The sequence below is a fragment of the Rissa tridactyla genome, chromosome 2, assembly GCF_028500815.1.
Source record: "Rissa tridactyla isolate bRisTri1 chromosome 2, bRisTri1.patW.cur.20221130, whole genome shotgun sequence".
Lineage (NCBI taxonomy): Eukaryota > Metazoa > Chordata > Aves > Charadriiformes > Laridae > Rissa > Rissa tridactyla.
In genome coordinates this window covers 26,780,550-26,801,625 of record NC_071467.1, presented here as the reverse complement: position 1 = coordinate 26,801,625, position 21,076 = coordinate 26,780,550, and the positions used below count along the sequence as shown (strand labels likewise).

At 39.2% G+C, this 21,076-nt stretch overlaps 1 protein-coding gene across 1 annotated transcript in view; it reads left to right on the top strand.

Moving 5' to 3' along the window:
- TMEM67 (transmembrane protein 67) overlaps window positions 1-21,076 on the top strand; it is a 37,878-nt gene continuing 16,802 nt past the window's right edge. Inside the window, exons 1-14 of the mRNA XM_054193251.1 lie at window positions 1-187; window positions 1,871-1,959; window positions 3,242-3,335; window positions 4,811-4,910; window positions 5,358-5,427; window positions 5,535-5,609; window positions 6,296-6,358; window positions 10,738-10,892; window positions 11,012-11,120; window positions 12,714-12,800; window positions 14,801-14,866; window positions 17,007-17,163; window positions 17,558-17,681; window positions 18,857-18,962. Coding sequence (XP_054049226.1) covers window positions 1-187; window positions 1,871-1,959; window positions 3,242-3,335; window positions 4,811-4,910; window positions 5,358-5,427; window positions 5,535-5,609; window positions 6,296-6,358; window positions 10,738-10,892; window positions 11,012-11,120; window positions 12,714-12,800; window positions 14,801-14,866; window positions 17,007-17,163; window positions 17,558-17,681; window positions 18,857-18,962 — 1,482 coding nt within the window. The remainder of the gene's footprint in view (window positions 188-1,870; window positions 1,960-3,241; window positions 3,336-4,810; window positions 4,911-5,357; window positions 5,428-5,534; window positions 5,610-6,295; window positions 6,359-10,737; window positions 10,893-11,011; window positions 11,121-12,713; window positions 12,801-14,800; window positions 14,867-17,006; window positions 17,164-17,557; window positions 17,682-18,856; window positions 18,963-21,076) is intronic.

Genomic DNA, 21,076 nt, shown 5'->3' with positions numbered 1-21,076 from the left:
ATGGCGACGCCGTGGCGCTGGGCCGCCGCCGCCGCGCTGCTCCTGGCGATGGCGGCGCCGCCGCCGCCCGCCCGCGGCTTTTCCCTCCCGCTTCAGCGGCCCGGCGAGTGCGGCGACACCCGCTACTTCGACATCTCCCGCCTGGCCTGCGGGCCCTGCGGGGCCCACCAGCGACAGAGTGCCGGCGGTGAGCGACCCGGCCCTGCCGGGCGGGGGGAGGCGGGGCGGCCCGGGGCCCGGGGCCGGCGGAGCTTAGGGTCAGGTGTCAGCTCCCGCCGAGATCCGCCCTCCGGCAGCGGGAGGTACAAAATTTGGGCTCAGGTTTTGGCGGTCAAACAGCTGTGCTCTGCAAGTCTGACAGGGCAGCGGAAAGGGCCAGGATCCCGCAAAGACATAGGTGGCCACAGCACAACTTTGGTACCTGCCTCTGAGAGACATCCCAGAGAAACACCAACAGACCTTTTTTTATAATCTTTCTTTTCTCAGGCATTTGTATGGTTATAGGTATTCACATTTTCATCAGTAAAATTCCATAGGGTCCTGAATTTATATTCTCAAACCCTTCCATGACTCGAAACTCCTTGTCAAAACCTGAATGTCTGAGATGTTAACTATCTGACATCTTCAAGCCATGCGCATACTAATCCACATCCCATGTGGGAACTTGGAGCATTGCATACGCAACACACCTTCACAGGACTAAATGAAAAATACAGATGGTAGTTTGCTTTCTTTAGGAGATAACATGGTATGATAGTGTCCATCTTTCCTAAATATGCAGTCCAAGAGAAGTGGGAGTTCGGTGTTGTGTGTACAGAAACAGATTTGAGACTAAGACCCAACAGCATCTCTCTTCAGAACTGGTACCTCAGTCAGATGCAGTGATCTGGTGATTTGTTCACAACTGCTGTGTAACAGCCCGTCACCTCTTCCACCACCATCACAGTTTCTTAAAAGAGTAGCCCTGTACTTGCAGAAAGAAATGCACAGTAATAGTTCTCAGACGCCCTGATAATGTGGATGTATAGATCCATAACTCCCTTATAGGCTTGAATCTTCCTCTTACTCAAGGGCTTCAAGGAGAGAGAAATTCCAGGGGGATGCCAAGGATTTCATTTTTTCCACAACATCTGACTGGAGCAGTGTAGTTAGCTGCCGCTCAGTCTGCTGTTTGCATCTTGTCTGAATTCCATTTGGGATTGCACAAGTCTGACCGTGCACTCCATGGCTCATCACCATGGCTTCTGCTTCTAAGCAACAAGCCTAAAAATTAACATATCATCACAGTGAATGTCGCAACTCAAGTACTTTCATTGATCTAATCCTATTGGGCTTTTCTTCTTTATAGTGAAGTACAAATGGTTGATCATTTGAACCAAAGCTGTTTCTGTAAAACTCATCTCACGAGGATGTACTTTAAGGTTATAAAACTTTTCATAGAATTTTACATTAATTTTACATGCACAATTCAATAAGCTTAAATAATAATAAATACAGTTTATTAGTACATAGAATCAATTTTGGTTTGTAGTGTATGTGTGAAAATATGGAGAGGGGTCCATGACAGTTATTAAACCAACTGATACAGTTTAGTTTAAAAAAAACCCACAAAACCACAAGCGCTGGGTTCCAGTTCTGCCCTGGTATAACAGTCAGCCTAGTAACATCTTCTAAAATATCTTTGGACAAACTGTAATATGAACATTTTTTAAAAAGCAAGATGGCATTCATGCACATCTCACTTGGATGTTTTATTTGTCTGTCTAATAATCTATATTGATCTCTTGAGAACAATAGCAGTTGTTCTTAGTATTCTGTGAAAAAAAAATCGGTTTTATATAGATTAAAAGTGTATTTGATTTTTTTTCAGGTAGTTCATGTGTATGTCAAACAGGATACAGGACGGTTTCTAGTAATGGTGGGTCCTCCATTATTTGTGAAAAATGCCCAGAAAATAAGGTAAGTATTGAACTTTTCATACCTTGCCATAATAATAAATAAATAAATAAGCATTTTTTCATTGTAAATTTGACCCCACAGACAAAGTAAGAATATTTTAAATGTTTAATTTCCTTCCACTGCTTTTCTTTTCTACTTCATGTTATGTTATCCTTGCCTGGAGACCACTGTTTTATAGAATGCCAAAGATGCTTTTCAGCTCATAGATATCTTATTTTATTATTTATATAAATCCTACTATTGTAATATTTAGGCTGTATCTTCATAGTCCCTGATACTTTATATTTTTACCTCAAAATGAGCTGTTGCTATTGTGTTACTTTAATTGTATATATCTTTGTAGTGTGGCCCGTTCTTTCTACCTTTCTTGACAAATTAAGCTATGATTTTGGGTCATATTCACAGCGTTGAGCCAGAGGCACCAGGCTTAACCAGCTTTTTCACACTATAGTAAATAGAGAAATAATTTTTCTCCATCAAAAACAAGTTTTCAGGGTGAAAGCTTTCCTGAATACTTCTTTCTCTCCAATAACTGTAGAAGAAGAGAGAAGCTTAATTGTAGGTTACGTGTTTTATGGCTAATGGGTAATGTAGGTAATTTTCCTTTTCTTTCCATCTTCATGCTATGTTAGACAAAGACATTGACAAATATCCGTTGGTGTTTTGATCATTCTGCTGTTTCTTTCTCTTTCCTGTAATGGTGGCATTTGTCTTTGATCCTATGTCAAGTCCTATGCAAAGATAAAATGATGATAGTGGAGAAAGGAACAGCATCAGTATCACCTGGGGATGAGAAGTTATCTTCATTTTCCTCATTGGCTTAGTATAAAATAAGTGTGGATGTGAACTGTTTGAGTACATGCAAAATTCCATGCAATTATATTAGCTGCTTCACTTAAAACACCTCCATTTCTATTACTTCTGTATATTTATATGCAAATATACCTATTTATGCATTGTTATGTGTATTGATTTTTTTTTTCCCAGTGTAGAACCTCTACATCTTTTTTGAAACCTTCCACTTTTAATCAACTCTTATCTTCTCTAAAGTGTGTTAGCTAATGGGTTCAGAAAAACTTAAGAACATTTTTTTTAGTCTATGTCTGCACAGGAATTACTTTTTCCAGATCTTTAGCCTTTTTTTTATTTTCAGAAGCTTCATGAATGTTAGCAGTGTTGTTGTATCTGAACATGTTCTCTAGTAAATAACATCTGGATCGGGCATTCTTTACAGATATTTGGCGATGTCTATATTTTTGAAAATGATAACATTTTGTTTTAGAGCGGAGTTACTCAAGATGGATGGAATTGTATTACTTGCCCTAAAGGCCTAACTTCAGAAGGAAAATGTAAATGCCTCCATAATGAAATATTAGGTAAGAAATATACGCAAGTTATGAGATATTAGGCCTTATTTTAGATATTTGAGTTTATTAAGACTTGCTCTTCTATTCAATAAGAAAGGAAATTTAACATATGTTTACATATCTAATGTAAAAATTCATGTTCTTCTTGATCTTAAACCTCATTCCTGAAAGACAGCAGATAAATCTGTACTGTTGTTCATTGCAATAAAAACTATTATGCAAACATTCAAAAAATGAATACCGGTGTGTCACTTCCTTTAAGCTGGTGGGTACTGGGTGGAAGCATTAAAATTTGGTTAAAAACAACGTCAACATAGACTAAGAAAAAACATTAAAATATTTTGAAGGACATAATGCATAAGTACTTCACGGTACAGGAATTATACGTATATAAGTAGGTAGAACAGAATAGCCTGAGCAAGCCAAGTAAACTACTCAGCATTAGTATCAGTGGATTTCAAGCCTCCCTGAGACACATGCGTATGTCTCTGATTTCCTGTAAATGCTTCCCTATATCTGCCTCTTCCTTGATGCTCTCTAGTAGTTGCAGATGAATTTCAATAGACATAGAAAATTAATTTTAACTTTAGTGTCAGTTAACTATATTTTTGCTTATCTTGCATAGTAATAAACTAAGAGCAAAGTAGAAATTTCACAAAGGCTGTAAAAAAAAAAAGCTCTTGGGAGCTCTAGTTTTCCTTATTTTCAAAGGCACGGGATGGAAAAGACTTTCTGTGTACCCATAATTCTTTGAATAAGTATTAGTAATGTCCACTTTGGTTACATTTCTAACAGAGTATACTGGAGAATCAGTCTTTTCCAGATCACTAATTTAAAAGGAATCTGTAAAAGTGTGAATACCAAATCATCTCCCTTAAGCTTTATAAGTGTTACAAAATACATTCCAAGACTTTATGGTAAAATACTGAGAGCAAAGCTGATTCTGTAATTTAACATGCAGAAAGAACATTAGTATTGTAATTATTTTGATTTTCTTTGTACCTTTTTTTTTTTTTATAATTATACTTGAAATCTCTTGCCAAATGATTAATTTGCTGGAAGACGTGGTTTTGAAACTTAGAATTTGTCATATTTGCATGAATTATTTCAGATTAAAATTAAAAATATTTTTTCCCAGTAATTCATAAACTTGATATTTTAAGTTTTAGCTTTGCAGTGAAGCCTTAGTTTGAAATTTCGTTCAGAATAAATCACAAAGGAACAGCAAAACTGGACATGAAATATTGCATTTCTCATTAAAAGTAGAGTGCATGTGCATAGCTATAAACAATGCACATATACATATATGAATGTGTATTTATAGTGGTTGTTACTTCCAAGTTGTGCTCTTGATTTTTTTTTAAATAAAGTCTTTGCATTTATGTTAGATCTGCTTAGACGCTTCATTTTTTCACACTTTTCTTAACATGTGTGACACTGTGCATCATGCAATTTTATCAGAGTTGCTTTTCTTTTCAACTTAGTGGAAAGAAGTATCGATGGCATTTTGCTTAATGAAGCATTGTGCATACTTTGTAATGGAAGTGAGAAATCGTTCTCTGCTTCAGATGTATCAGGAAATAGGTGAGTATTGTTTGCTTTTTGTGATGATAAAGTTGAACTTGTGTTCTTTTTAAATGGAATAGTCTTCAGGAACAGTCTGTGTCTTTGGGATGACAGTTTTAAAAGCAGTGAATTGGAAATCCTCAACCCCATATCAAACTCAATATGTTTTTTGTTTGCCGAAGTCCTTATATGACCAGCAGCTTGGTTTGTTTTGCTGTAGTGTGACTAAAAAGCAAGCTTTGGATTGGAAGCAAAACCAGAATTCTTACTTTGATAATTAACTATTTCGATTCTTTTCTACTTCACTGACAGTAGAAACAAATCATAATGTCTTTTGGATTTCAGTTTGGACTGCTGAAGATGCTGGCAGTGTTATCAGGCATACTATGTCATCAGATTTCACTAAGTACTAAATCTCATACTTAACTACATTTTAAGTGTATTCTTCATGTTTGTGATCCATAGGTGTGTAAGGTGTGAACAAACATTCATCAATGCAAGCAAGTCTTGTGACTGCAGCAGCCCAAACATTTTAGTAAGTAGAAGAATGCTTATTGTACAGAAGCTCAGAAAAAGAAAAGTTATGTTGATAAATGTATAAAATTCCATTTTTTTTATTTTTGGGTTGTTTTTTTATTTCAGACTGGGGGATTGTGTTTCAGTGCTAGCGACAACTTACCCCCAAAGGGAGTTGCAACTGTTCGTTTTGGACAGCTAGTAAGTGTGTTTATTCTAAAACATTTTCAAGCTATCTCATTATTTACTTTCAGAAAGTCTTTTAAATTCCATTCCTGAAAAACAAAGCTGGTGGTTTGTTGTCTGATCACGGTCATTGCAAGGTAATTTGCATCAAGATAGAGCGTGGACATGTAGACCAGGCAAGCATTGTTCTAATGGAATACATTTTAATAAAATTCATGCCCTTTGGGAAACTGAAAAAGGGAAGTAATTTAAATTAAATTAATATCAAAACAAGTAGTATGTGGTCTACTGTGTTACAGAATCACAGAATGCTAGGGGTTGGAAGGGACCTCTGGAGATCATCTCGTCCAACCCCCCTGCCAAAGCAGGTTCACCTGGAGCAGGCTGGGCAGGAACTCGTCCAGGCAGGTTTTGAATGTCTCCAGAGAAGGAGACTCCACCACCTCTCTGGGCAGCCTGTTAAAAGTTAAATATTTTTCCTCGTTCTCTGTATTTTGTCTAATTTAGTGAAGTGAAACAAATTATTGCATTATGGTTGTGTTTTGAACGTGGTTGCGTATGTTTGATTTAGACATTTACAAAAGACAGAGAGCTCCTAGAAAAAAATTAGTAGCATCTTTTAGCTAACATAGTTTTCGAGACTGTTACATTATGGATAAATTGTTCTGAAAAAAGACAGTGAAGCAGTTCCTTTTTTACAGGGTATAACACTGACATCAGCATGGTTTCTGAAAAACCTGCAATCCTCAGCCTCTGCCTGTTGGGTGAGTTTCATTAACCTTTGCAGGTTGCTTTTTTATACAGAAGCGATTTTCTGTGTAAAAGCATGGCACTTTAGTTTTTGGAAGTTAGTTTGCTTATTTTTAAACAATCTTATTTGGACATGACAGTAGATAAGAAAAAAATATACATACAATGTGTTTATAAAGGATATTGAGTGCTAGTTGATGTTAACGCAAGTCTCCAGGGTTGGAATCTTCACAAGGTGAATGGTGGTAAACAAAAAATCCTGCAATAGTCGTTAGGTATGTGAACTGTTATTGAGTATATCCAGTAAGGGATCACTCAGAAAATTAACTTCTTACATATTCAGTATTGATTGGCAGCTGGTCTTTACCTATTTGGCTTTCAGTTAATCATTCTGTTTTCCGATGGAGGATAGCCATAGAACCATCCTTTTTAGCTTTGCTTTGATTTATGTATGCAAGTGTTATTTACCATTATATTGGTCTGGGTGGCAGTAACCATGGGTGGGAGACTGGCTGCGGCAACAGAATCATGCACACTTGTGAAGGGGATATGCCTCTGCCTGCTTTTTACCAACTCTGTTATCACATTTCCCTTCCATATTCCTCTCCTCAAAATCAGATTTTAACTTCTCAGGCCCTACCTTTTCTCCCAATCTATCACAACCCAAAGGGTTAGAATCATAGCATCATTTGGGCTGGAAAAGACCTTTAAGATCATGGAGTCCAACCATTAACCTAGCACTGCCAAGTCCACCACTAAACCATGTCCCTAAGCACCACGTCTACATGTCCTTTAAATACCTCCAGGGATGGTGACTCCAACCACTTCCCTGGGCAGCCTGTTCCAGTGCTTGATAACCCTTTTGGTGAAGAAGTTTTTCCTGATATCCAATCTAAACCTCCCCTGTTGCAGACAGGATGCTATTGGCCTTCTTGGCCACCTGGGCACACTGCTGGCTTATACTCAGCCGTCTGTCAACCAACACCCCCAGGTCCATTTCCGCCAGGCAGCTCTCCAGCCACTCTTCCCCAAGTCTGTAGGACTGCATGGGGTTGTTGTGACCCAAGAGCAGGACCCAGCACTTGGCTTTGTTGAACCTCATACCATTGGCCTTGGCCCATGGATCCACCCTGTCCAGATCCCTCTCTAGAGCCTTCCTACCCTCAAGCAGATCAACGCTCCTGCCCAACTTGGTGTCATCTGCAAACTCACTGAGGGGGCACTTGATCCCCTCATCCAGGTTGTTGATAAAGATATTAAACAGAACAGGCCCCAATACTGAGCCCTGGGGAACACCACTTGTGACCAGCCGACAGCTGGATTTAACTCCATTCACCACAACTCTTTGGGCCCAGCCATCCAGCCAGTTTTTCACCCAGAGAAGTGTACACCCATCCAAGCCACGAGCAGCCAGTTTCTCCAGGAGAATGCTGTGGGAAATGGTGTCAAAGGCTTTACTAAAGTCCAGGTAAACATCCACAGCCTTTCCCTCATCCACTAAGCAGGTCACTTTGCTATAGAAGGAGATCAGTTTAGTCAAACAGAACTTGCCTTTCATGAATCCATGCTGACTGGGCTTGATCACCTGGTTGTCCTGTGTGTGCCACGTGATCTGTTCTATAACATTCCCAGGCACTAAGGTCAGACTGACAGGCCTGTAGTTCCCTGGATCCTCCTTCCAGTCCTTCTTGTAGATGGACGTCACATTTGTTAACCTCCAGTCAATTGGGACCTCCTCAGTTAGCCAGGACTGCTGATAAATGACAGAAAGTGCCTCAGTGAGCACTTCCAGCAGGTCCCTCAGTACCTTTGGGTGCATTCCATCCAGCCCCATAGACTTGTGTGTGTCTAAGTGCTGTAGCAGGTTGCTAACCATTTCCCCTTGGATTATGGGGGCTTCATTCTGTTCCCCATCCATGTCTTCCAGCTCAGGGGACTGGGTACCTGGAGAACAACTGGTCTTGCTGTTAAAGACTGAGGCAAAGAAGGCATTAAGTAGCTCAGCCTTTTCCTCATCCTTTGTCACTATGTATCCCCCAGCATCCAATAGAGGATGGAAATTCTCTTTAGCCCTCCTTTTGTTGCTAATGTATTTATAGAAACATCTTTACTGTCTTTTATGGCAGTAGCCAGATTAAACTCTAGCTGGGCTTTGGCCCTTCTGATTTCTCCCTGCATAACCTCATGACATCCTTGCAGTCCTCCTGAGTTGCCTCCCCCATCTTCCAACAGTCATAAACTCTCTTTTTTCCCCTGAGTTCCAGCCAAAGCTCTCATTCGGCCAGGTTGGTCTTCCCCACTGGCTTGTCTTTCAGCACGTTGGGACAGCCTGCCCCCCCACCTTTAGGATTTCCTCCTTGAAGAATGTCCAGCCTTCCTGGACTCCTTTGCCTTTCAGGACTGCCTCCCAAGTGACTCTGTCAAACAGTCTCTTAAACAGACCAAAGCCTGCCCTCCAGAAAGTCAAGGTAGCAGTTCTGCTGACCATCCTCCTTACTTCTCCAAGAGTTGAAAACTCTTATCATTTTGTGGTCACTATGCCCAAAACAGCCTCCAACCGTCGCAGCACCCACAAGTCCATCTCTGTTCGCGAACGACAGGTCCAGTGGGGTACCTTCCCTAGTTTGCTCCCTCAGCAGCTGTGTCAGGAAGTTATCCTCAACACACTCCAGGAACCTCCTAGCTTGCCTACAGATGTATAATTATCACAACAGTGGATCTGCAGAATTCTGTAATATATAAGCACACGGAGTTTTTGTTTCCTACATTTCTTTGGTACAGATTACTACAAATTACTACTAGTAAAGTGAGTATACTTATGATTAATAAAGCAATTATATATGTATTACAATGGTAGCAGCAATAAATAGTAGCGGCAAGCATATATTTCAATATTACAAGTTACTACAAAATTATCACTAGTAAAGCAGCAAATACAGTAATGATCAATTGCCTATATGCTTGTCTATATATACTATTCAAAATCATGCCAGTACAGTGCTCGCCAAACCACTCCCAGGAGTGGGGCCTTGAAATCGATGATGGATATTCTCACTTTGAAGGTGGTCTGTGTCGTGGAGTTTGGAGTCAGCCAGGCATCCCCAGCAATGGTTCGATAACTTGCCTGGGAGAACTCATAGAAAAGTTTGTGCGGGGGAGTTCTGTTTGTGTGTGCGTGTATGTGTGTGAGAGAGAGAGAGACAGACAGACAGGGACAGATTCACTCTCCATTTTGTGTAAAAAGTAAGTAATTTTTATAACACAGAGACATAAGGCAGTGTGGGACAGCACTACCTGGAGCAGCCAAGAGGTGTTCATGTTTTATATTCTCTCAGAGCAGTTTTTATTTTTCCAGACTGTTTTTCTACTCTTTCAGGCAGATCAATCAATAGCAGTTGCCAATTCCTACTTTCTTAGAATGTTTTCCCTCTTTTTCAGACTATTTTTTACCTTTCCAGATGATAAGTTGTTGTTACAGTTCCTTAGTTTCGTGCTTATTGATGGTATCTCAGGATGTCTCTTGTGTTTAGGTACCCAGCTGCGCTTCTCAAGGATGTTTCTGATTCCCAGGCTTAGTTCCCAGGCTAGCACTTCCCAGGCTGGCAGGCATTCTCTCTACCAGTATTTCAGCAGACTTCTGTTCAGTATTTTCCCAGGTCACCTTTGCGGCTGCTCCCATCGCCATCTCATACACGCAGCTCTGAGATGTATTCTCCTACTTATCCCGTTCTTTTTTGCAGACTTTTACTGAAGTTTATTCTGTTTGTCTGTGTCAGCCTGCTCAGCTCTTCAGAGGTGCTGCCTGAATGTAACGTGCAGCTGCTGATCTGACCCCCACAAAGGCAATAGGTGTTGGCAGGTTAATAAAAGTGCAGTGATCGCTGCATACAGATGCCAGGCATCGCCTCTGCCTGTCACATGGCGCAATTGAACAGTGGTATAAATGCAACATAGTTTAGCAACAACAGAATAGAAAAAGTACTAAAACTGAAAAGAAGACATTTATGATACATGCAACTATAGTTGTCAGTCTTAGGTCTTTGATGGAGTCATCTTTGTCATACAGCCGAAGTGGTGTTAAACATTTTGATTCTTACTTCATTTTCTAAATGCAGATTTTGACATTTCTGTCACATCATACCATCTAGCTGATTAAATTGAAATAAACTGGAAAAGAGAGCATTGATTTCACGCTGCCATCTGCAGACCTATAAAAATACAGAGCCTGAATAGTTGGGAGAAAATATTAGGTGTTGACAAAACAAACTTATTTTCAAGTGAAAATGAGGGTTTAAGAGTGGCTTATTACAGATAACATTTAGTGTTATGACTGCCTCACCAAAAGGAGGGGTAAATAAATAGTTTTCTGTGTTCTTGTGTTTCTCCACTGCAGTTGTACTCCAATCTAACAGCATGCCAAGCTCTTGGAAATATGTGTGTAATGAATATGAATTCATTGAGTTCTTCAAGTACTGATGCCTGTGGTTTATTTCAGTATATTTACGTCAATACAGCAAGGCTAGGCATTGTTCATTCAATAGCCTTCTGGTAAGTTGCCTTTTCCATAACTTTAATCTTTAATAGTGTTTTATGGAAATTATTATTCTAAATGTTCTTTGATGCAAAACATTATGTTTCTTTAGAGAAAACATTGTAATTGTTTTCAGGAGGCATAATCTTCCATGGCTCTATTACGGTGATCAACCAGGATTAGCATCCCAAGTGCTTGAGGCAAATCATTTCCCTACAGTCTTCAGTTTTAAAGGAACAGATAAGGTAGGTGTTGGGTAGTAGACATGGGAAAACAGACATTTGGAAGAGTACATAATCACATAAAGAGGTTTAGAGTCCAAATGTGGCTCCACTAAAGATAGTTTTTAGACAGTGTAACAAAACTCAGTGTGAGATCTTACGGAAGAGGAAGGTGGTATTTATGTAAAAAATCTCTAGGTAGGATGATTTTGCTGACTTACACTCACTTGCTCAGACATTTATTTTGCTCACACTCTCATACCCACATTCTCATAAGGCCAAGATATGCTTGCCTGAGTGGTTCTGACCAGGATCAATTGTGTGTGACACAAGGAGCAAGGGATGTCAGCTATTAAGTTTTCATTATGTCCCCAAGGTTCTTCTGGATTCGCAGTGATAAACTAGTAATTAGACAAATCTTTAATACCCCTTAGGAGTTAATAGTAGTTTTGGCATTGTCCTTTGCTTCAGAGTCTTGTTTCTTTCAGTCTCCCTAAATCTGAAGCAAAGTCTTTTTCCCTTGTTTGAAATATGTACATCCTTTGGTCAGTTTTCCCGGTGAGTTATTTGGAAAAAGAGGGGTATACGTGAGGTACTCTAACTTTGCTGCCATTCTCCTGGTGCCAAAGTTCATGATCTGTTGCTGACAAGTTGTCTGTGCCATGGTTTCATCAGAATCCATTTCTTAGCTTTATTGCTGGGAACAGTGTTCTTCATTATTGCTATGCGGTGTTTAACCCTTTCCTTCTGTTGCTTCTGGTGCTTACACACACATTTCTATCCATGCTTCATTTATACCAACCTTAATATCTCTGTTACAAATCTCTGCAAGTTGAATTGTATCAGTGATGGATTCAGTTTATTACTCCAGCCTTTTCCTGTTCCTACAGTGAATTAAGAAAATAAAAAAAAAAAAAAGAGGTGAGGAAAACAATAATTTCAATGTTAACAAAGCCAGGTGTCGATCCCTGGGAGGGATGGACTGCTTAAGTAGCTTGTAAGAAGGAATCAAACAGTAAATCAAACAATAAAGCGTTTCATTTTACAAATTCATTGTAAAATTAGAGTAACTGGAATAGTTTATTCAGGTTAAGCTAATCACAGAAAATAAGTAGTGCTAGTGATAACTTGTCAGTTTGTCAGTTATACTGCCAAACTTTTTCTTACTGACTCAGAAATAAAATAATAGGGTTTTTCAGCTGTATTCTAAAAGGTTGTATTTTAAATTAAACAATGTTGCAGTGCAGCTTCTTTTTTAACAACTGAAATACTCATTATTCTTCCTAACACTGAAGGTCTTGGAAGTCCTCGAGATCCCAGCCTGGTATACAGTAGAAATGTGCATATATTTCTGATGCATTTAGCGCATGTCTAACAGTATAGAAGTTCCTTTGGAACTTTTTCCATGTCACCGATAAAGCTGTAGAATTGTAAAGCATGTTTTTTTACAAAAGTGAACTAGCAAAACCAAGATTAAAAACATAAAATCAAAGGGAAGAAATGAAGCATCATGCTGAAAGTTTTAGGGAAGCATCAAATGATGAGATAGCAATCACTAAAATGTGTCTGTCCGCTTTATGGCAGATTCATTGTTTCTTTATCTTTTTTCATCGTCAGGATGTAAAGCTGCAATTTATAGCAGCCTCATTTGATGCAGCAGGAAACTTTCTTAAGTGGCAAAATTTGGAAGGAGGCATCTTACAGGTACGTTTGATTTTAATTATCTTTTGTTGATAACATAATGTTCTGTTTGCCTTTAGCCAAATTAAGACAAAACCCAAGAGTTTGGTTACTACCGTAGTGAGTTCATAAAATAACCATAGAGCTAGATTAGAGAATATAGCCCTTGAGTCTTGCTCAGGATGATTTCTACAAAATCAAAAGTATAAATTCAGGAACATTGTCCTCATCGATTTGACCAATATAAATCTGGAATATTGGAAAGCTCTGAAAAACAGCAGTAGTCATTTAGAACCAACTATATCTTTCTTCCATTCAGCATACAGTTACCCCTGTATGTAATTTATTATTAGCCCTCTTTTTCTTAGCGAGAAAAGTATATTCTTTTAGCTATCAGTCCACATAACTTCATAGAAAATTCTGGGAGTATGTCCCTATTGGATGTCCGTCACTGTGCTCACACATTATGGGGATTCCAAGTAAATCAGTGATTATTTTACTATCAAGAGAGGTAGGAAAACTGATCTACCACCCCATTTTCTTTCAGTTCTCTTGGGATTTTTTGTTTGTTTCTTTCTTTTGGTTTTAATATCAAATATATACTTTGGCCAGTATCTGCCTGGCTCTTTCATAACAGGAAGTTATAAAAACTTGCTGTGAGACTTTACATAGAATTAGGGAACACTGGCTAGAGGATTCACAACACCCTTGGACACTTTACCCTCAGGTTTCAGTGGCACACGCACATTCTACTTCAGCAGTACCATGCTGTATAGGGTATGAAAAATGCTAGGAAGAAGAAAGTGGAAAGTGCAATAGTAATTAGCCTAACAGCAGAAATTGGCAGCTGTGAAACATGTTGCAGCGTAGAACTTGTTTAGCAGTCCAGTGGTGATCTAGGCACTCTCAGCAATTCCCTTGGCAGGCAACAATAGGAACAATGGCAAGAACAATTGGGAATTGTCTGTCCTCTTTTCTAGGCTCTTCATGTCACTCTTAGAGCAGGTCACTTCAAATCCTCCAGTATCTACAGAAGAGCAGCTGACATTCAGGATTTAGATAGTGACTGCTATTGTTATTGTCTCAGAATGAGCTGTGTTTCATCTGCCTCTCAAATTTTAAGGAAAACTAGTGTCTGAGAAAACAGGTTACTAAGCCAATTACTGTGCATAGAAAATGAGATATTCTGACATAGATTTTAAGTTTTATTGGGACACATTAATTTCCTAACTGTAGAGCTTTTAGTAGTAGCTATAAAAATCTATGGGAAAGGAATAGCTTTTCCATTGAAAACCTCTTTTAATGTAATAGATTGTGATGATAACACATTGCAGTGCTAAAGCAACCTCAATGCATAAATTTTAGCGATTCCCAGAATTTCAGTAGCACCCTAATTGAATTGTGTTTTTGGTAAGTTTAGACTTGACTTTCATTTTGGGAAAATAGCTGTGCCCTCCACTAAGTGCCATGCTCATTTAGTTAGAATTTGGCCAGTTTTTCTGGGTTCTGTTTAGAATGAATTGTTCTCTGCAGAAAATGTAAAAGTTACATTGAAAAAGGAAAAAAAAATAATCTGTTACTTGCCATGGTACCTTTGATGCTCTGAGAATGCTAGCTTAAGAGAAAAGGGGCAGTATGAATGTGGAGTTCTTTTCTTATGGGATTCTTGAATTTAGCCGAAGCCACTACTAAAGCTTGAGGCAGCACAGTGCCTCGAACATTCAGTCCCCTGAAAGATTATTCTTGCCTGGTTGTATGCTGGCGTCCACAGATTTCCAAGTCAGTGATGGAACTGAAAAATGCTATGCAAGTATGAATAAGCTAAAACAGAGTTTTAAGAACATCAGTATTAGCATAATAAATAATCATGTTAACTCTTCAAAACCAATTCCTCTCTTAAAAAATAGAACAAAATATCTTTTGTGAGAACTGTGAACACATAAACTGCTTGGAGTACCTGTGAATATTTCATGTGAGAAAATGATACCTTGGAATTAACCTAATTATAATTATGTTTTGTTCAGCTTTGTCCTGATACCCAAACTAAATTGAATGCAGCTTATGCATTTGGAACAACTTATGAACAAAGTGTAAGTAAGAATACTATTCTGAATTTTGAATTAAGTTGCTTTTATCATCAGTAATTCAGTGAATAATGAAAGACCTCTGGAGTTTAGCCATAAGCTGCAATGTGGACTTCTTTCTTGGGAAACTGTTACTTATTTTAATTTCTTTATTATTGAGTGAAATAAATGGATTTTTAAAAAATCTTTTGCCTATACATCACAAAGCTTGTTTACTACATAAGATAATCAAAATAAATTGAACTGGCATTTGCTGGCTTATCTGTGGAAGAACACAATGCCTGAATTCTGACAGCCATATATTTTGCACTGTAACTTCTAATTTTCCTGCCTCCATCTTTGGCTAGGTTTCCTATGGAAGGGAGGCATATGCAATCATGCCACGCCTGTATGTTGTCCTCATTAACTCTTTAATGTATTGCTTGATGTCAGTGAATTCAATAATAAGCTTGAAGGCAAGTTTTCATCGAACAGATGACTCATCAGAGGAAAGAGATTCTTTAGTTGTCTTAACTATGGGAAAAACTATTGGGAGTTTTCACACCTTACTAAACACCAGGAAAGGGAGAGGTGATAGAGCACTTGAGCTTCTGTATTCTTAGATACTAAATTCAGTCAGACACAGACACAGTTCTGCCAGCAATAAAGCTTCGTTAATTTTTGTCATTTACATGTTAAATGGGGAGGTGGTAGTCTCTTTGGTGGGGGGAAGGGAGAGAAATAACATCTTTATTTTTATAAATCTCCATAAGTGCGCAGCATCTAATACCTATATATCCATTAATATTGTTTATTAACTCATCTACATTCAAAACCACTCCCCACATCATGTGTTGAAGTGTGAAAACATATAAACTCTGGCTGCTGTTTGGGTGGTGTGAAAGTCTTGTAGTGTAATACCTGTCAAAACTTTAGTCCTTGAAAACTTAAGTGTTTACCAAATAATTTTGACAAATCTTTGTTAAATATTTTTACTCCTCCATATTGTTTAATGTTGTTTAATCCATATTTCTGTAGAATGGGAACTTATTTTCTATTTAGGGTCATTGAACTGGTTGGGTACGGTTATTCTTGTTTTTGTATTTTTTAAAATCTTATGTATTTGATATATTAAGTTTGTAGAACCTGCTGTAAAGTATTAACAACAGTAAATATTACTGGATTTAAATACAAATACCAGTAAATACTAACTTACTGAGTATTTTTTAATGTAATTATTTTTATGGATTGCATGCATCACTTTTGTTTCCTACAGCTTTTGAGAAAACATGGTGGACGTGTTATATGAGTATTTAAAGACTGCATGATTGTTCACATATGCAAAAAACTACCTCCTTTCATATTTAATTTCTTCACACAATCACAGGCAGGGACCTCTGGAGGTCGTCTGGTCCAACTCCCTGTTAGAGCAGGTTGCCCAGGACCATGTTCAGATGGCTTTTGAATATCTCCAAGGAGTGAGACTCCACAACCTCTGCTGGCAACTTGTGCCTGTGCTCGGTCACCCTCATGGTGAAAAAGTATTTCCTGATGCTCAGAGGGAACCTCATGTTTCAGTTTGTGCCCATTGCTTCTGGTCCTGTCACTGGGTGTCGCTGAAAAGAGCCAGGCTTTTTCTTGTACACCCTCCTTTCAGATATTTGTATACATTGATAAGATCCCCCCAAAGCCTTCTCATCTCCAGGGAAAACAGTCCCAGCTCTCTCAATCTTTCCTCATAGGAGAGATGCTCCAGCCTCTTCATCATCTTAGTGGCCTGTGCTGGACTATATCAAGTAGCTCCATTTCTCTCTTGTACTGCTGAGCCCAGAACCAAACACAGTACTCCATGACCTCAGTGTTTATGTTTCTGGACTTTAGTGTTTATGCTGGTTTAAATTTTGTGACTGTGAAGTTTGGTAGGATATTTTTTCCTAATCTGTTGAAAAATGTTAGCAGCGCTTCATTCTCCACATTAGTCATTCTAGTCAATTGCAATCATTTCCAAGAGGTTTGTATAAAACCATTAGTACTTTGTAATTGCTTGCAAATAGCTGTAATGCCTTGTCTTTTACGTGGGACAGATTCTAGGGGAAGAATCCACAACTTGATAAAATCATTAAATGGCTCAAGTGATCCTTTTATTTTAACATTTTTTTTCTTGTAGTGCAAAATTTCAGTTTCCAAGATTTTGCTGGATTTTCCTAATCCAATCTTTTATGACCTATTCCTTGAATATAACGGTGACAACGGACAACAGAATCTTTGGGCCGTGCCAGTTTTAAACTTGAATCTTCAATACAGCGAAATGTTTGTTAATCAAGGTAAGACTGTCATGGTAACATTTCTGTGAAGTAAAATAATCTGACTAACATCAAATAGAAAGAATTAGTATTAATTACTGTTACTGAGATGTTTTTAAAGATACCGCAACACACCATAACTTGTTTCTGTTTTAAGACTTTAATATTTTGTGGGCAAATTCTAATGGTGTTAAGTGCAGACTTTGTTGCATACACCAGCCCAATCAATAATATGCACAAATAAAGTAATCTAATTTCATTATTTGTTTCTTTAAATTGAAAATTATGAATTTTACATCCTGAATACAGTTATATGTATTATACAGTTATATGTATTGTTTCTAGTAGATTTCATTCTTTTTGCGTGTTGAATTAGTTTTTTTAAATATTATGTGACTGTCTTGTGTTTTCAAAGGCAGTAATATGAACAACTGGCTTTTGACTCGTCGATTTTTTTTGGTGGATGCACTAAGTGGAAAAGAGAATGACTTGGGAAAACTACCAAGAGTAATTCGGATTGCTAGCAAAATAACAATAAGGTGATTAATTGCATATACTGTATAGTACGTAGAAAATAAAGCCAATTTTGTGCAGTCTGCATTTTATTGTCTTAAAAGAAAGTTGTTTTATTATGTTGTTTCTAATATGTCCTCTGCTGATTTTTTCGTTGGGTACTTGGAAATAGCAAGAGTTTCCATATGCTGTTCTGTTGAGTGAGTGAGAAAGCGTAACGCTGACTTGTGAGGGTTAAAATTACTGTGATTACTTTCCGCGTATGATGGATCAGACTGTGTATGGATAATGCAAGTTGGCAGGCATTCAGTCACCTCTTAGAAGCAGGTGTCATCTGGAAAGAACTAAAATCTCCTCTGTTAATTCTTTTTCGATGTGTATGTTGATGACTACACAAGGATGCTATTTCATACTCCATGCTCTTTTTTGCAGTATTTTTAAAAACTGTTGCCTATTCTGTTATACAATCCAGAACAGGCTTGTAGTTATTTAACTGAAATTATGAGACTACCTGTTAGGGTCATTATTGATGGTTAATCTCAGCTGGAATATGTTTTGGAAGAACCTTTTTTTTTCTTCTCCTTTATGTAATGTCTTCCTCTGAGATGACTGTCAAAATCGAGATCTCCCTTTTCCTTCAGCTCTGCTTCAGAACTTGTTAGTTAAAAAGATTGCTGAGTAGCACTGAGTACTGATCCGTAGAAGTAATCATCTTGAAGATTAATGTACTAACTCCATTTGCTGAGAATTTTGTATTACATTATTTCAAAAAATAAGGATTAGCTTTGTATCTTAGGGGAACTCCCTCCCACCTCCGCTTCAAAAAAAAATGATGATGCTACAGATTCAAAATACACATAGAAAAGGTCATTCTGTAATGTTTTGAGAAAAGTGATCTTTTGCAATTGACTTCAGTTGTAGCTATCATAACGTGAGCAGTAGGTAAAGATTGATTCAGGTATTTTCTTACAAATAAACAGTCCTTCCCAGCTTTTTATATATTTGTGTACATGCCTTTATGCACTCCGGTTGCTTTTAAAATGTGAATTGTCGTGTCATTGGGTTTGAAACTCACATTTTATTAATCAGGTTGTTCTGTGTCATTTAGTATTTTCGTATTAGTACAAGTTTCAATTAATACTTTCCAAGCAACTCGTCTATTTTCTGTATTAGAAATAATACTCTGTTTGTATTTCTGCAGTATTCGTCTGGTATCCCATACTCAAAGAGGAATGATCTACCCTCCTCTAATTACTGTTGCTTACACAGATGTGCTTGTCCAAAACCCTGAAACCCAGAGTGTGATGGTGAGATCTTTGTGCTATCTTAATTGAACTGATCTGTTAATCATACCTGTAGTTCTGTTGGAATTCCAGTTGAGCGAACGTTTTTGGAGGGGTTATAAAAATACAGTAAGCGGTTTCTAGTTCTGCTCAGTTTTGAAGTTGCAAGTTTTGACTAAAACTTAAAGCTTTTGAAACAAAACAGTTAGAAGTATTTTCTTTTTAATTTATCTTGAGTGTTCTTTAACTTAAAATACTTAGAATTTTACAGTTGGTTGTATAATGCTAAATTAGAATCACAGCATCATAGAATCGTAGAATCTTCATGGTTGGAAAGGACCTTTGAGATCATCGAGTCCAACCATACATACACAACCCCCCCCCCCTACAATCTCTGTCACTAGAGCATGCCCTGAAGTGCCACATCTAGACGTTTCTTAAATACCTTTAGGGATGGTGACTCAACCACCTCCCTGGGCAGGCTGTTCCAGTGCCTGACCACTCTTTCAGTAAAGAAATTCTTCCTAATATCTAATCTAAACCTCCCCTGCCACAGCTTCAGACCATTTCCTCTGCTCCTGTCATAATTTACTTGGGAAAAGAGGCCAACACCCACCTCTCTACAACCTCCTTTCAGGTAGTTGTAGAGGGCAATGAGGTCTCCCCTCAGCCTCCTCTTCTCCAAACTAAACATGCCCAGCTCCCTCAGCCTCTCCTCATATGACCTGGTCTCCAGACCCCTCACCAGCCTGGTAGCTCTCCTCTGGACACGCTCCAGCACTTCAATGTCCCTCTTGTACAGAGGGACCCAGAACTGAACACAGCACTCGAGGTGAGGCCTCACCAGCGCCGAGTACAGAGGCACAATCACTTCCCTACTCCTGCTGGCCACGCTATTCCTGATACAAGCCAGAATGCTGTTGGCCTTGGCCACCTGGGCACGCTGCTGGCTCCTGTCAAGCTGGCCGTCCACCAGCACCCCCAGGTCCTTTTCTGCCGGGCAGCTTTCCAGCCACTCTTCCCCAAGCCTGTAGCGTTGCTTGGGGTTGTTGTGACCAAAATGCAGGACCCGGCACTTGGCCTTATTAAACCTCATGCAGTTGGCCTTGGCCCATTGATCCAGCCTGTCCAGGTCCCTCTCTAGAGCCTTCCCACCCTCAAGCAGATCAACACTCCCACCTAGTTTGGTGTCATCTGCAAACTTACTGAGGGTGCACTCAGTCCCCTCATCCAGACCATTGATACAGATATTAAACAAAACCGTCCCCAAAACTCAGCCCCGAGGGACACCACTGGTGACTGGCCGCCAGGAGGATTTCACCCCATTAATCACAACTCTCTGGGCATGGCCATCCAGCCAGTTTTTTACCCAGAGAAGAGTACGCTTGCCTATGCCATGATTCACCAGCTTCTCCAGGAGAATGCTGTGGGGGACGGTGTCAAAGGCCTTACCAAAGTCCAGATAGACAATGTCCACAGCCTTCCCCGCATCCAGAAGGCGGGTCACATGGTCACAGAAAGAGATCAGGTTGGTTAAGCAGGACCTCCCTTTCCTAAACCCATGCTGGCTGGCCCTGATCCCTTGGCTGCCCTGCACTTGCCGTGAGAGCTCACTCAAGATGATCCTCTCCATGATCTTTCCTGGTACCGAGGTCAGGCTGACAGGCCTGTAGCTCCCCGGATCCTCCTTCCGACCCTTCTTGTAGATGGGCGTCATATTAGCCACCCTCCAGTCATCTGGTACCTCCCCTGTTGACCACGATTGTTGATAAATGATGAAGAGAGGCTTGGTGAGCTCTCCCGCCAGCTCCCTGAGTACTCTTGGGTGAATCCCATCCAGCCCCATAGACTTACGTGTGTCTAGGTGCAGAAGCAGATCATTGACTACTTCCTCCTGGATTATGGGTGGGTTGTTCTGCTCTCCATCCTTATCTTCCAGTTCAGGAGGCTGAATACCCTGGGGATAGCTGGTCTGACTATTGAAGACGGAGGCAAAGAAGGCATTAAGTATCACAGCCTTCTCCTTGTCCTTGGTTGCAACTTTCCCCCCTGCATCCAGCAAGGGATGGAGATTCTCCCTGGCTCTCTTTTTGTTGATGTATTTATAAAAAGTTTTTTTGTTGTCCTTAATGTTAGTG